Source organism: Periplaneta americana, chromosome 11 (genome assembly GCF_040183065.1).
Source record: "Periplaneta americana isolate PAMFEO1 chromosome 11, P.americana_PAMFEO1_priV1, whole genome shotgun sequence".
In the NCBI taxonomy this organism is placed as follows: Eukaryota; Metazoa; Arthropoda; class Insecta; order Blattodea; family Blattidae; genus Periplaneta; species Periplaneta americana.
In genome coordinates this window covers 34,479,015-34,494,441 of record NC_091127.1, presented here as the reverse complement: position 1 = coordinate 34,494,441, position 15,427 = coordinate 34,479,015, and the positions used below count along the sequence as shown (strand labels likewise).

At 35.9% G+C, this 15,427-nt stretch overlaps 1 protein-coding gene across 7 annotated transcripts in view; it reads right to left on the bottom strand.

The window, feature by feature from the left end:
• The window catches only part of LOC138708921 (zinc finger protein 501-like), a 94,353-nt gene that overhangs the window by 33,522 nt on the left and 45,404 nt on the right, over positions 1 to 15,427 (bottom strand). For 2 of the 7 annotated variants that reach the window (XM_069839280.1, XM_069839276.1), the window contains exon 8: positions 2,903 to 3,179. The exons of 2 other annotated variants lie outside the window; for them this stretch is intronic. In XM_069839280.1, the coding sequence (XP_069695381.1) occupies positions 3,044 to 3,179 (136 nt within the window). In that variant the 3' untranslated portion in view covers positions 2,903 to 3,043. Of the gene's footprint in view, positions 1 to 2,826; positions 3,180 to 15,427 lie in introns of all 7 variants that reach the window. 3 more of the 7 variants (XM_069839279.1, XM_069839278.1, XM_069839281.1) reach the window with 3 other exon arrangements.

Sequence of the window (15,427 nt, the reverse complement as noted above, 5' to 3'; positions counted from 1 at the left end):
ACTGCATGTAGACGACTTCGACAAGTGTGTTATAAGAAATACAAGACTTACATATTCAAGAAAAGAGAGTGCCGACAATACCTAAACTTCTGACAGTAATTAAAGAAAAAATCAATTTTCCTTCGGGCAGAAAATCACTAAACAGAGTCGTGAAAAGCATGGGGTTTAGATGGAGGAAATGCCAGTCAAAACGAAAAATCTTGGTAGAAAGACCGGATATTATTGATTGGAAGGCAAACTATCTGCATAAAATGAAGTATCGAGAAGAAGGACGTGAAATTGTGTACGTAGATGAGATGTGGGTCGATAGCAATCTAACTCACAGAAGATGTTGGCAAAGTGATGACGTAATGGGAGTTCAGGACAATATGAATTCGGGGAACAGACTGGGGCGCAAGTGGTTTTCTTGCCGGTGCAGAACTAATATACAAAACTGGCTCTACAACAGGAGACTACCATGGACAAATGAATAGCGTCAGTTTTCAAAAGTGGGTAGTTAATCAACTTATGCCAAATCTTCAACCAAATTCTGTTGTCGTTTTAGACAATGCACTGTACCATTATATTCAGATTGATAAAGCGCCATCACCCTATGCCCTCAGAGGGGACATGATAGAGTGACTGCGAAAGAAAGGAGTCGAGTGCAATGAGACAATGCGTAAGAACGACCTTTATAAACTGATTCTTCCACTGAAACCAAAGGAGAAGACATATAGAATAGATAAGATGTTGTCAGGTAGTGGACATGTTGTGATACATCTTCCTCCATATATGTGTGATTTAAATGCCATCGAACTCGCATGGTCGAAAATCAGGAGAATTGTAAGGGACACGAATGTTACAGGAGATTTGTCTTTAACAAAGATGCGCGAAATTACGAAGAATGCAATATAGGAGGTAACACGGCAAGATTGGGCAGGTTTCTGCCACCACGTCGCCAATTTAGAAGCAGAATATTGGGAAAAGGACGGAGTAGTTCCAGATGTAATTGACCAAATATCAATCAACTTGAACACTGATACTGATAGTGAAGCCAGGGGCAGCGATAGTGAAAATGGCAGTTCATCTTCTGAAGAATCTGTGTGAAACGCGACTCCATCTGCATCCCACTGCAAGCCTACGCGAAGACAAGGTAAGAGGAAATGTTTCTTGCACGCATAATAGTACTTTTACCAATAAGCTGAACTCCCCCCTTCCTCTTCGCTTCCCTCAGAAAACCTTTTCCTCACCAACAAGACCGAGGACACAGTTACCAGTCCTGTACAGTATGAAATTTTCTCCATTCTTTACTACACAATTAAAAAAAAAAAAAGTTACCAAACGTAATTATTACAAACATTCAACTCTACTTCGTTGTATTTTATCCGGCAGTATATAATTTTAAGACATAAATAGACAAATGATTGTTTCTAACTTATTACTTAAGTCTGGTTTATTTTATTTCTAAACAATATCCTTGCAAAAAAGAATAAAACATGTAGACAACTTATTTGCCACTACATGGTTATACTTTATACCTTTAATATTACTAAAGGTAATTTTTCTTCAGAACAATGATAAATGCATTCAATTAAATATCACTCACTTGTCTACAAGCCCATTAATGCTGCATAATTTTAAATATCCTTATAAAAATTCAAAATTGAACTAGAATGTGCATCTGAAGAACCTAATTATATGAGTATTCAAGATGATCATGGTTACAACATTAGAACGAGGACAAATTTAGTAACTCTCTTATTATAGGCTGACCAAGACACATAATAGCTTTTTAATAATGAGCATATACATATCTATAACAAACTACCCAGTACAACTAAGCAGAGTAACAAGTTTAGCAGGTTTAAAGTTTCTGTTCAAAGATTTTTATTACATCACAGTTTTCACAGTGTTGACAAATTTTTTAATATGTAGTATGTTTTTGCTTTTAGTTCCTATGATAAGACCTATTACACGTTTAGTGGCAAATAAAATTATTATTATTATTATTATTATTATTATTATTATTATTATCATTATTATTATTATCATTATCATCATCATTATTATACAACCACTTTATGTTGCAATTAGACTAGACGGCATTTCGGAAGGCGGTTAGCTTCTATATGCGCCGTAGCATTTCTGGTATGTGATGTCACAAGCTTGTACAGTAGAACCAACCAGAATCAGTCTATAGCAAGCACTTCCCGAGTTCGTTTGTTCACGTGCGAGTGTTTCAATACATTGAATAAGTAAAACTAATATTTACTGTGTGTATGTAAGGTAAATAAATGGAAGAAGAGACTGTAAAAAGACAAGTATTACACAAGCAGGCGCGGAAAATAGTTTTTAAGGTGTATAATTATTTTAAAAACACTAACGATCAGAACGCTGCCGGCCATCTTGATGCTGGCAGCAACGTTGCCAACATGCAAGAAACGACCGTAGAAGCATGTGGTGTGGGATTGAGAACCGTGCAAAGAATATTGTTAGTGAAGGAAAGAGGATTTGTTTGATGTCATGCTTACAGTAATCAACGGCTAAGGTCATTATTGTCTTTTGATAATTTAAATTCTCTCCTGCGCTATTTATTTTGCATGTGCTCGTGAAGTACGATGTGGCAATGTTGTACGCTGCCTTGCTCTATCTGTCTCTCTCGAAGCAAACGCTAGCAGACAACCGCCTTCTGAATTGCCATCGACTCTAGTTACAATACTTAAATGACTATAAAGCTAAGTGGAAAGAACTGCTGAGAATGTATTCAAACACAATTATTATACAAATTATTTTACACAAAATAAATACTGTGAAACATGCAAATAGATCGAAACAGTAAAAACTTACGTGTGCTTTGTATATATACTATCAGAACACAAAATACACCACAAACCCAATGACTGCATAAGCAAGGATTACAAACCCATATCATTGTCATGCCATGCTTGAAGAATTACATCTCTGTGGTCAGTTGAATTTGTTGAAAGGGTGTATGATCCAGGGGTAGGTGTGCACCTGCAACACATGCTCCTCCATGATAAGAGGTCAAGCAGAGCCTGCTGGTTCAATGCGGAGGCCAGCCCCAGTCATGCAGCTTCCACTTCAGACAGATCCACCTCATGTTGCCCAGGTAGAAGTTCTGAAGCTTGCTTGGGACTACTGGATGGGATGGAGCACTCGTGTTCGTTCTGCGAGGGCAACTGACATACTCAATAAGGATCTAGAATACTAGTGGCTTGTGCAGCAAATGCTGCTGCAAACTAAGTTCGTTAGACGTTTCAAATAAAAATTTTTCAGATTTATTTTCAATGAAGAATACTTGTCTTTTTGATAGTTATTTGCTTCCATAATAATGAAATGTACTCCCTCTGAATGGATTTTTTAGGCCAAATACTTTTTCTTGAACCTATCCAACTTGAGTTTTTGAGTTTCAACGCAAAACGCAAGTACCAATGTTAGGACAATAGCAGTAGCTATTTCAAGTCATTCTGGATTGTAGGCAAAAGTTAAAAAAATGTCAAGTTTGGTAAGCCTTCGAACAATAGTATTTTCGTATAGCTGCTGCATGTAGAACTTGAAATGTAGAGCGTAAAATCATTTTATCCTACTAAGAGATCTTGGTGAAATGATCTGGAGACTACAAAATTTTCTAGGCCTCTTATTTTATCAGTAAGTAATACCTTTTGATTTTTCCTTAGGAACTGTAATTTTCGCGCTCTCTCGAGCCAATACTGAAGACAATGACACATATCAATATCTACACTACACCGCCATTAAGTAAGTTATATGAAAAAGACCCAACCCCACTGTGTTAATAAGTATAAAATATTTGATTTTTAATAACAATATTATTATCTTACTTAAGTTTTGTAGTTATATATAGCAGCCACTCAGTAAATTATAGAAATGAAGATCTAAATTAAGATATTCTCTACATTTACGTACATAACCTCAAAACGTTACACTTTCGTGTCATCAATATAGCATCAATATTATGTACAATTAATGAAAAATAGACCCATCGTGATATTAACTGCAATAATATTTAATTTCTAATAGCCTATTGTTTATTGTAGTGTATGTTTTGTTCTGAAATTCAATCAAGTCGGCCGTGATTCAATAAAATTAGTTCTGAAAACTGACAACAGATGGATTTTGGAAAACAGGAAAATTGACATTTCACTGAAAACTACTAATTTTCCGAAAAACTTTGGATGCCAGGCATGAAAATGAGGGGCCACTCATTAAAATCCGTTCAGCCGTTTTCCCGTAATTTCCATTACCAGTTCAAATTATATATATATAGATATTAAACCCAATGGGCTCTAATAAATAAACGAAATGAAAGACATCTAAAAAATACACTAGAATCTGGTTTATACATAATTGCAGTTTAACTGGGTAATCTCACCCTATATGCTGCGAGGTATCATGACGGACGAGCGCAAGTCTACTACATGAATCAAATTATACATGTATGCATGGCAGCCAACACTACACTACTTAGCAATGGTAGAAAGGCTACTATCATGTATTTGAAAAGCCAAAAAGTTGTAACTGTATGAAATCGTGGACGTAGTTTAAAGATACAACACCAGAGTCGCATTCATACGATGAGTCCAGCTCCGGAAACCCATATGGCAAAGGAACTGTTGAAAGAGAATTGAAATAATCGCAAAATTAGAAAATATAATGATCCAATGACAGGACAGGGAATGGACTGAGAGCACATAGAGTGGACTGAATAGACAGAGAATGGACTAAGAGGACACAGACTGGACTTCGAGGACAGAGACTGGACTAGTAGGACAGAGAGTGTAGTGACAGAACACCTGGACTGAGAGCACACAGAGTGGACTGAGAAGACAAAGAGTGGACTCAGAGGACAGAGAGTGTAGAGACAGCACACAAATTGGACTGAGAGCACATAGAGTGGACTGAGAAGATAGACAGTGGACTGATAGGACAGAGAGTGTAGAGACAGAACAGAGATTGGATTGAGAAGACAGACAGTGAACTGAGAGGACAGAGAGTGGACTAATAGGACAGAGAGTGTAGTGACAGGACAGAGATTGAACTGAGAGCACAGAGTGGACTGAGAGCATATAGAGTGGTCTGAGAAGACAGAAAGTAGACTGAGAGGACGTAGAGTGAACTGAGAGAACAGAGAGTGGACTATTAGGACAGAGAGTGTAGTGACAGGACAGAGATTGGACTGAGGATGAAGAAGACAGAGTGGACATAGGGACTGAGGACAGAGTGGACTCAGATAACATAGGGTGTACTGACAGGACAGAGATTGGACTGAGGATGGAGAAGACAGATTGGACTGAGAGGACAGAGTTGACTCAGATAACATAGTGTGGACTGAGATGACAGAGTGTAGTGACAGAACAGAGATAGGAGTGAGAACACATAGTGTGAACAGAGAGATTACCGAGAAGAGTGTTAATAAATGTGTGGCTGTGAGTGAAGTTCGTTGCTGTAGTCAACATCAAAGAGATATTATGGGAAAATTTTAGAACACGGATTGCACCTACCAAATTATGTCTTAAAATACTAAAAAGAGCAGATTTGTCTGAGTTTGTCGAATGCGCATCATTATATTTACGAAAAGGCACTTTTCAGCGCCAATAATTTATTTTGTGTGCACAAGGTTGGAATTTTGAAGTAAGAGGGAAAGGGTGCAATTCATGTTCTGGAGTTTATCCGAATCCTCTTTCATATCATGAATGGCAAAAAACTGTGGTCCATTCAACCTGAAATAATGCCTAAACGTATTATCAATCAAATCGAAACCAGTGTCCAAAACTCGCCCTGTGATTTTCAGACATTTCTGGCTTTAATTTTAGGCCTACTTTTTCTTTTTATTAACAAAATATGTTCATGCAACTCCATTTCCTTATTATCTGAATACTCAGATTCAACATAGCGTTCGTATGTAATTTGTAAAGTACGACAATATACTTACAGGTTATATATTTAAGTACGACAATTTACGTAAATACATAACCTATAATATTTCCCGCGAGTCATTACTATAATCAGAAAAATGCATTCTGCATGAAAGCAGTGCATAGATGATCATAGCGAGGTGTGATCTGTGATAGCGAGAACTCGCCAAGTGTGTGGAGGAGGCTCTTCGCCTCTTTATCGCAACACATTTCTCGCTAGCGAAAACTCTTCAAGTGTGTTACGGGCCTTATTACCAATTCTGGAGATGGTACACGTTATCATTATTATGATTTGAATACAGCCTACAACATATGTCACGAAGCAGGAATTATAATGTGTAATGTTTACAGCTTGTACTCATAACCTGAAATTGGTTTCCTCTTTGTTATTAAAAATTTAAAAGAATAATAGGTAATACATGTACCTTCTTTTATAACTTCTCTCAGTCTTTGAGTTTTCCCAAAGAACGATAAATAAATTACTTTTCCGCAGCACAAAGAAGTTCTACAAAATAAAAATACTCCGTTTTGTTTACTAAAGGATATAACGTTTAAATACTGCAGAAAATACTGATTAGCAGAACAGCCAACTTCGAAAATAATAATTAAGAGTGACTTGCTTTCTGCTATTAGACTTCATGCCGTATAAATTAATTTTGTCCACAAATTCTTCTATAGAACATAAAAACAACTGGGCTTAAGAACGTGTCGCATATTTTAAATAATAGTAATAAAGAGTAAATTTTGTTTGAACTACAGCTTGGCGACTTTCCATGCACAGTTGGCTGCTCTGGCACTTTTTCGAGTGGATGTTGGAACTAGCGATGGGAACGATATATCGGGTTTTACGAAATACCGATATTTTCGTTTCGATATACCGGTATATCAATATCGAAATTTTGATTCAATATATCGTATAATACATCGGTTAAACTATAAAACGTCTTTGGTTTTCTCATAAATTTATCGTTTTTTTTTTTTTTTTTTTTTTTTTTGTGGAATTATGAACAACAAAATCCACACTAGTTAACTCCGATAATTCCCTGAGAGATGGCGTTAATGTAAGTGGGCAGTTACATAATTGTGCAACCTTGAAATATCCAATTCAATCAAACGAGCACAGAATACAATAGAGTAGACACTAGCATCTTAATACCATTGGACGGAGTGAAGCCGGTTTGATGGACCTGACGCCATCTTGTTGCTACCAAAACATTGCAAAATAGCTATTACGTTATAGAAGATCTTATGATAATAAGAATTCCATATGTCCCTAATTTCTTGTAGGACTCACACTTTCTTGTTTGTTTCGTAATACAGAATCGCTATGCACGTATTTTTAGCAAAAATTACGAAACTGTCATCGATAAATCACATATATACAGGTTATTTAAATTGGCAGCTCTTCAAATTGCAGTATGGTATTTAATAGATAATCTGGAAGGTTAAACAAACAATAATGATAAAAAAGGAAAATAACAGTTTGACCTTATTTTGCTACTAGTCCAATAAAAATGCTACCCTATAATAATTACTTTTATAGGTTGATCCATTTGCTTCAATTTAATAATGAAACTTGCTTCTTAACGCAAATTATCATTCTCTTCCTTTTGCCAGTATTTCGTATAGATGTCCCGATTTTGTTTGGAGAAAAAATGGAATGCTCTTAACCATATAATATTTGATAGGCTCTTCGTTTATAGTATATAATTAGATTATAACGGCGAACAAAAGTGAAGTTTTATTACCAAGTGGGTCAAGTCAGTTCACGACCGAGTTAATGAAGCTACTAAGTCTGTAAAGCATAAGTCTGATTTCGTGATTATAAAAATTAATTACAATAATATTAATACACTATTTCTTTTTCTTCATCAAACGAATACGTGCATTCGGTTTAAGAGAAACTTCGGTACACCCGTTTTCTATAGCACTCGACACAAACTTCCAACATGGGTTGTTAGGTTAGCTTCGCTCGTAAATGCTAAGTCTGCAAAGCATGTCTGATTTCGTGATTATAAAAATTAATTAAATAATATTAATACACTCTTTCTTTTTCATCAAACGAATACGTGCATTCGGTTGAAGAGAAACCTCGTTACACCCATTTTCTATAGCACGCGACACAAACTTCCAACTTGCGTTGTTAGGTTAGCTTCGCTCGTAAATGCTAAGTTTACAAAGCGTGTCTGATTTAGTGATTATAAAAATTAATTACAATAATATCAATACACTAATCCTTTCTCTTAATCAAACAAATACGTGAACAATACGAATCTAACCGACTAACTTAGGCTAAATCATTCATTACCGTATCTAGCCTACCGGTAATAAGTACATTTCACACATGCATATTTACCCGTGAAAAGTTATTCCAGGAATTTTTTTTTTAAAACCTGTCTGTACAGCCATACGCAGAACATGTAGGCATATTGAAATTAGTTAATTTATTAATTAAAACAACGATGCAACATCACAATCAACTGCCCATGTGCTAACCGGGAGCCCAATGTTTTGGTAGCATCATAATGGCGACTGTCCACAAAAGCGGCTTCACCTCCAAGCTGTTTATATCTACTCTATGCATTCTGTGCTCGTTGATTCAATCAATGCCTTTATCTGATTGGCTGGTCTGGAATTCGAATTCAAACTGTTTAATATGTAGTACCAAATTCAAAATGTAACGTATGCGAACGTGAGGCTGAAACGGGAGGTTTAAATAAATAAATTATGGTTTATTTAACGACGCTCGCAAGTGCAGAAGTTATATCAGCGTCGCCAGTGTGCCGGAATTTTTGTCCCGCAGGAATTCTTTTACATGCCAGTAAATCTAGTGACATGAGCCTGTCGCATTTTACACACTTAGGCCGTGTGCACACATAATGAGACGCGACGCGACGCGGAGAGGCGAGACGCGACGTTTTGCTTTACAACGCCTCGCGACAACTGATTTGCTGGCTGTGTGGGTTTAGAAAACTGGCCTAGGCTAGAAAATGGCGTCAATGAAAGAGGATTTCTATAATTATGAGAAATTCCATTATATTTTTGGTTATTGTTTCCTAAGGATGCCTAATACGCATAAAAATCTGTAGAATTGAAAGAATCTTAAAATTAAATACTACTAATGTAGTGCACAAACGTCATTTTGTATGTTTATGACTACTTCACGACTCACAATAAAGAAAAACAATATATCAATAATGAATGAACGTATAGAGCATAGAAGTAGGCCTAGTACAAATTATTATCAATATTACTATCCACCTGGTGCTTTCATCTCATTTGCAATTTCTCACATATTTTTAGAAACCACATTATTGTCGAGAAATTGTTACAAAGATTTTATAGAACGTATATTTCCTCTACTGAAACAACTAATTTATCCGTATCGAGCTCCATTTCTTTCAAGCCTCAAAAAAGCAGTTTTAGCTGAAGAATGGAAAAATAGTGTAATTATTCCCATATATAAAACAGGAGATAAACAAAATGTTGAAAACTATAGAGGGATTAGTATTCTCAACACATGTTATAACATATTTAGTAGGATTTTAAATGAAAAATTAAAAAAAAAACATGCTGAAACTTTCCTTCTGGAGTGTCAAAATGGCTTTAGAAAAGGAAGATCATGTGTAGATCCATTATTTAGTATCAAACTATTGTTAGAAAAAAGAAGAGAATTTGATTTAGAAACCCATAGAGCTTTTATTGATTTTGTGAAAGCTTTTGATAAAGTCCGAAGAGACATTTTATTTGACATATTACAAGATAAAAATATTCCAAATTTGCTATTACAAAATATAATAGAAATCCTCACAGACAGCAAAATAAGTGTCAAAATAAATAACTGTATATCCGAAAGAAAATTAGTTAATAATGGAGTTTGACAAGGTCGTCCACTATCACCAACTTCATTTAATATTTATATAAATGAAATTATTTTAAAATGGAACCAAATCTACACATCAGAAATCAAAATAACCAGTGCTTTAACATTAAACACCTTACTCTATGCCAATGATCAAGTCATAATTTCCAATTCAGAGGATAATTTACAAAGAGGATTATATACATTAAATAAAATATTAAAAGATTTTGGGACGGAAATTTCAGCACAAAAATCAAAAGTAATGGAATTTTTAGGACAAGACCCAGTCAGAAGTAAAATAATACCCAATAACCAATGCCTCGAAAAAGTACAAAATTTCAATTATCTGGGTTGTGAAATATCTTATCAAAATGAAAAAGATGTGAACAAGAAAATTACCAAATTTACACAAATTCTAGGAATAATAAACAATACATTAAAAGCTAAATTAGTACAAAAATCTACAAGAATAAAAATATATAATATACAAGCATTACCCTCCCTTTTATACGGAAGCGAGATTTGGACATTAAAGAAAACAGACATGAACAGGATCAAAGCAACGGAAATGAAATTTGTCAGGAGGACAGCAGGATATACTCTTTTAGACCGAAAAAAGGAATGAAGGAATTTTAGAACAATTAGAAGTAGAGTCAGTAGAAGAAAAAAATCAACAGATGGAAATGAAATTGGCTAAAACATGTAAGAAGAATGGAAAATTCAAGAATTCCAAAAATTATGATGCAGTATAAACCTAGAGGACATCGTCGACCAGGAAGACCTTTTAGAAGACTGCCGAAACAGGTCTACAGAGGCCTAATTTGTGAAGGATGATGATGATAATGATGATTATGCACTACACAACAACAATAGTGTCTGTAGATGGTGAAAGCATGCAATCATAGCCACTACTAACGCATGTGCAGTATACTGCAGCTATCAGACAGTCTCCTCGTGACCAACTTCTAGCAGTCAATCGATGTTGTCTCTCTGTATCTACTCGCGACCATCGCGCCACATCTGATTCTGTGTGCACCACATAATAAGAAATCAATGGGAGACTAGTACCATGAGTCAAAATGTCGCGTCGCACCACACCGTGTCTGATTCTGTGTGCACCCGGCCTTAAATGCCAACAACCTCGGCCAGGATCAAACCCGCAACCTCTCGCATACAAGGCCAGCGCTATACCAACTGAGCTACTGAGGGCGACCGGGAGGTTTATCTTACTACTGTTTTAGTATTAGTGTTCTCCAAGGCAGGAGCAACTGCCACTCTGAAAAGGAACCGTCTCACTTCAAAAGTTTTATTTCTATGTTTTGAAATGGAAAGAGAAACAAGGATATAATACTAGTTTGAAATTTGTTTACGGCTAGGATTTCTATGCACAACTAGTACTACTGACATAGTTTTCTTATTATATATTTCAGTACATAAAAATTCTATCCCTACCATTATCATCATTATCATCATCATCATCATCATCATCATCATCATCATTGTGAAGTTTGTTAAAACTTGTAACATTCTAAGTATTGTTTACTTACATTTAAAAATGAATACAAGAACTGTTTACTTACATTTAAAAATTAATACAAGAACTGTTTACTTACATTTAAAAATGATTACGTTGTTATCTACAGTAGAAAAGAGCATTATATTTGTCCTGGATTGAATCCTATATAAAATTAGAATAATCGAATCGTGGATTGGAATAAACTGATGAGGATCCTAAAGAAAATTGGCGTGGATTGGAAAGAGAGAAGATGTTTCAGTAACCTACAAATGAATCGAGTCAAAGGAGAAGACATTTAATGTCAGAAGCAAGTGAAATAGGGAGAAGAGTACAATTACTTGGAGATTTAGTGAATAACTGTTTTCAGAACATGGGAGGAGTGATAGTAGGAGGAAGAAGAATGAAGTGTTTAAGATTTGCTGATATTGCGTTGTTAGATGATACTAAGGGATTAGCTACTGGAGCTAAATGTCAGCTGTGAGCAGTATGGAATGAAGATAAATGCCAACAAGACGAAAACCATGGTCATAGGAAGAAAAGTAAAGAAGGTAAACTTGCGAATTCTAAATGAGGCAGTACTATAAGCAGTAACATGAGCTGCTGCCAAGAAGTCAAAAGGAGAATAGCAATGGCAACAGAAGCTTTTAATAGAAAAAGGAGCATTTTCTGCGAAAGAGACTAGTGAAGTGCATTGTGTGGAGTGTAGCATTGTATGGTGCAGAAACATAGACATTACTATGAAGTGAAGAGAACCGAATAGAAGCATTTGGAATGTGGATATGGAGAAGGATGGAGCATGTGAAATGGACAGAGTAAGAAACGAAGCTGTGTTGGAAAGGGTGGATGAGGAAAGAATGATGCTGAAACTGATCAGAAAGCGGAAAAAGAATTGGCTGGGTCACTGGCTGAGAAGAAACTGCCTACTGAAGGATGCACTAGAAGGAATGGTGAATGGGAGAAGAGTTTGGGGCAGAAGAAATTAGATGATAGATGACATTAAGATATAAGGATCATATGCGAAAACAGAAAGGCAGAAAGTAGGAAAGACTGGAGAATGCTGGGTTTGCAGTGAGAAACCTGGCCTTGGACAGAACACTATGAATGAATGAATGAATGAATGTTTCAATATCAAATACGGACCCATATAGAGTTCACTTAACACTTTCCCATCGTGTCATTTAAGCTCTTCTTACCTCCACCATAATTTTCATTTACGTTAAGAGCTACACAATAATTATGGTACCGAAAATGTATTGTTTATCGTTGCAATTTTACATTTAATGTTTTGACTGTTATGTTAATTTTAATGCTAATAAGGAATAGACTATTAAAAATTTAAGTAATTTTATTGTAATAAATGTACACCTGCAAATGCAATTGCATTACTAGCTATTAATTTGCTAATGGAATAGCGATATATCGTTAATCATTTCGATATACCGATATATTTTCTGCAATATATATGGTTTATCGAAATTAGGTTTGCAATATCAATATATCAGTATTTAAATTATTTCCTCCATCTCTAGTTGGAACTCGTGGAAGCGCGAAATGCAAAACGCGACATCGTCAAAAAAATTTTTCCCTGTGAAATAACAAAAAATGTTGAAATAACACTTAGGCACACTGCAGTAGCTCCTGCAATGTTGTATTTTCGGAGATAAAAATAATCTCATTTTCCTAAAAAGTCAAATAGAACCTTCCACTGCACATGAATATACTGTCGATGAGTTCTGCTGCATTCAACCTTTTTAAAGACATTTGCCTGCTGATAAAATATCTTCAGACGGAACCAATAGCCCTGATAACACACACAACATCATGGATGAATACTGTAATGCTTTTCACGCGACTTAGTTCATACTGCGGTTCATGTGTCTCCACCACTCAGAACTCAGCTCTGTGTTGCAAGACACCAGGGTTGCCAGATTGTGATAAGTACCGGTACTAGTCGCTGATTTGCGAGTTGTATGTAGCCTAAAGTCGCCTTAAAAACTAATAATCACCATAAGCTTAGACCTATTCTCAATAAAATGGAATTAGAATGTGCGGCATATATGAGGCGCTCAGCGTACAAATGGCCCAACCCACAAAATTTGCATGAGCACCTCATATTACTTGTGCCTTTGAATTGTATATGGACTTATCCTACAAAAGTGTCACATTTGTTTCCATCTGTTCGTATCTTTAGTGGGGAGTAGTGTGAGAATAGATCTAACTATCTACATCTACATGAATAAAATAAATCCATAAAACTTATTATTAATAATATAAATGGGGCATAAGTGTCTTACGTTTGCCTTAACTCGTCGCCCAATCTGGCAACCCTACTTCTGAATATCGCATAATTGTAAGGCTATAACTTTTAAGGGAGGGGAGGGGGGAGGAAAAATAAAAAAATGGGATTTTCCGGGGCTGTGAGCATGGGGCGCGAGGAAAGTAGTATAAAAGGGGATCGTTGCATTTTGTACCTACCCTACTAGGGCTAACCTTGCTACCCCCATGCTTAAAAATCACAAGTACGATTGTTGGAAAGACTGGAGAATGCTGGCTACCTTTATTATTTGTATGATTAACACTAAGGCCTATTGCGAATACTCATTATTAATATTAGGATACAGATACGAACAAAATTCGAAGCAATACTGTCAGTAATGAACAAGAGCGACTTCAGATTTTAAAGAATGGTCTGAAAACCTATGAAAAATATGTTGTAAACACGTAAAAGAAAATAACACGAAGTCTAATTTCGCCCTTTCGATTTCTGTGGTAGCCTATTTCCCCTCTCATATAACCTAAATTGCGATAAACCGCCTAATCTGTCAACCCTGCCAGACACGAGAGAGACACCTCTCTCTCTTTCCTCTCCTCTCTCTCTGGCTCGTAGATGCATATGGGAGAGGCCTATATTATCACATAACAATAATTGCTTGTATACATCTGAAGTCTGATTAGTGTAATATGTTACTAGTTTTTTTTTATTTTATTGGGTTATTTTACGACGCTGTATCAACATCTAGGTTATTTAGCGTCTGAATGATATGAAGGTGATAATGCCGGTGAAATGAGTCCGGGGTCCAACACCGAAAGTTACCCAGCATTTGCTCGTATTGGGTTGAGGGAAAACCCCAGAAAAAAACTCAACCAGATAACTTGCCCCGACCGGGATTCAAACCCGGGCCACCTGGTTTCGCGGCCAGACGCGCTGACCGTTACTCCACAGGTGTGGACTATGTTACTAGTCAGCACTGTATGCAATGAAGGAAGAAATGAACTGGCCACGTTACTTCATTATCTCCTGGTTTAGTTGTCTCATGAGTGATGCCTTATTCATGTCACTTATGAGGTTCAAACCTGTCTTCTTGTTGACTAAACAACAATAACATTTACTTGTGAATCGTTTCATTATAATTGTAGTAACTTACATTCCGAATACTGTTTTCAGTCTACATAAATGGTATTGTTCGTATCATAAATTTACTTACTCAAATAGTTCAATTTGTAAATATTACTAACATTTTGATAACCAACAAAGTTCTCAGTGAGCTTCTGATTTGGTGCTAGCAAAACTTCATGAATAGTTTTTAACAAATAAATTAATATTAAATATTAACAAAACAGTAGTAATAAAGCTTACCAGTGATAATTTTCAGAATACACCTGGAAGTAATACTTAAAGTATATCATTAAATAAATAATTGAAAGAGATATCATCTTCAAAATTTTTAGTTTACAGATGGACAGTCACATTGGAAGAAACGCGGAGGACTACAGTATATAATTTCTAAACTTAATAAAGCTTGCTACGCAATAAGGTCAATAAGTCTAGTTATGAACAACAATACTCTAAGATCAATCTATTTTGCTTACTTCCAATCCATTTTATCTTACGACATAATGTTTTGGGTTTCCTAATTCAAAATAAAGTATGTAATTAGAATTGAAAAGTGTGATCCTAAAACACGTCCAGTCACAGCCATCTACATAGATGTCAATAATGCATACAAGGGCGGGGGAAAGGAACTGGCCACCCTACCCTATTATCTCCTGCCCTAGTTGCCTCATGAGTGATGCCTTATTGGTGTCACGCATGAGATTCAAACATGTCTTTGGATA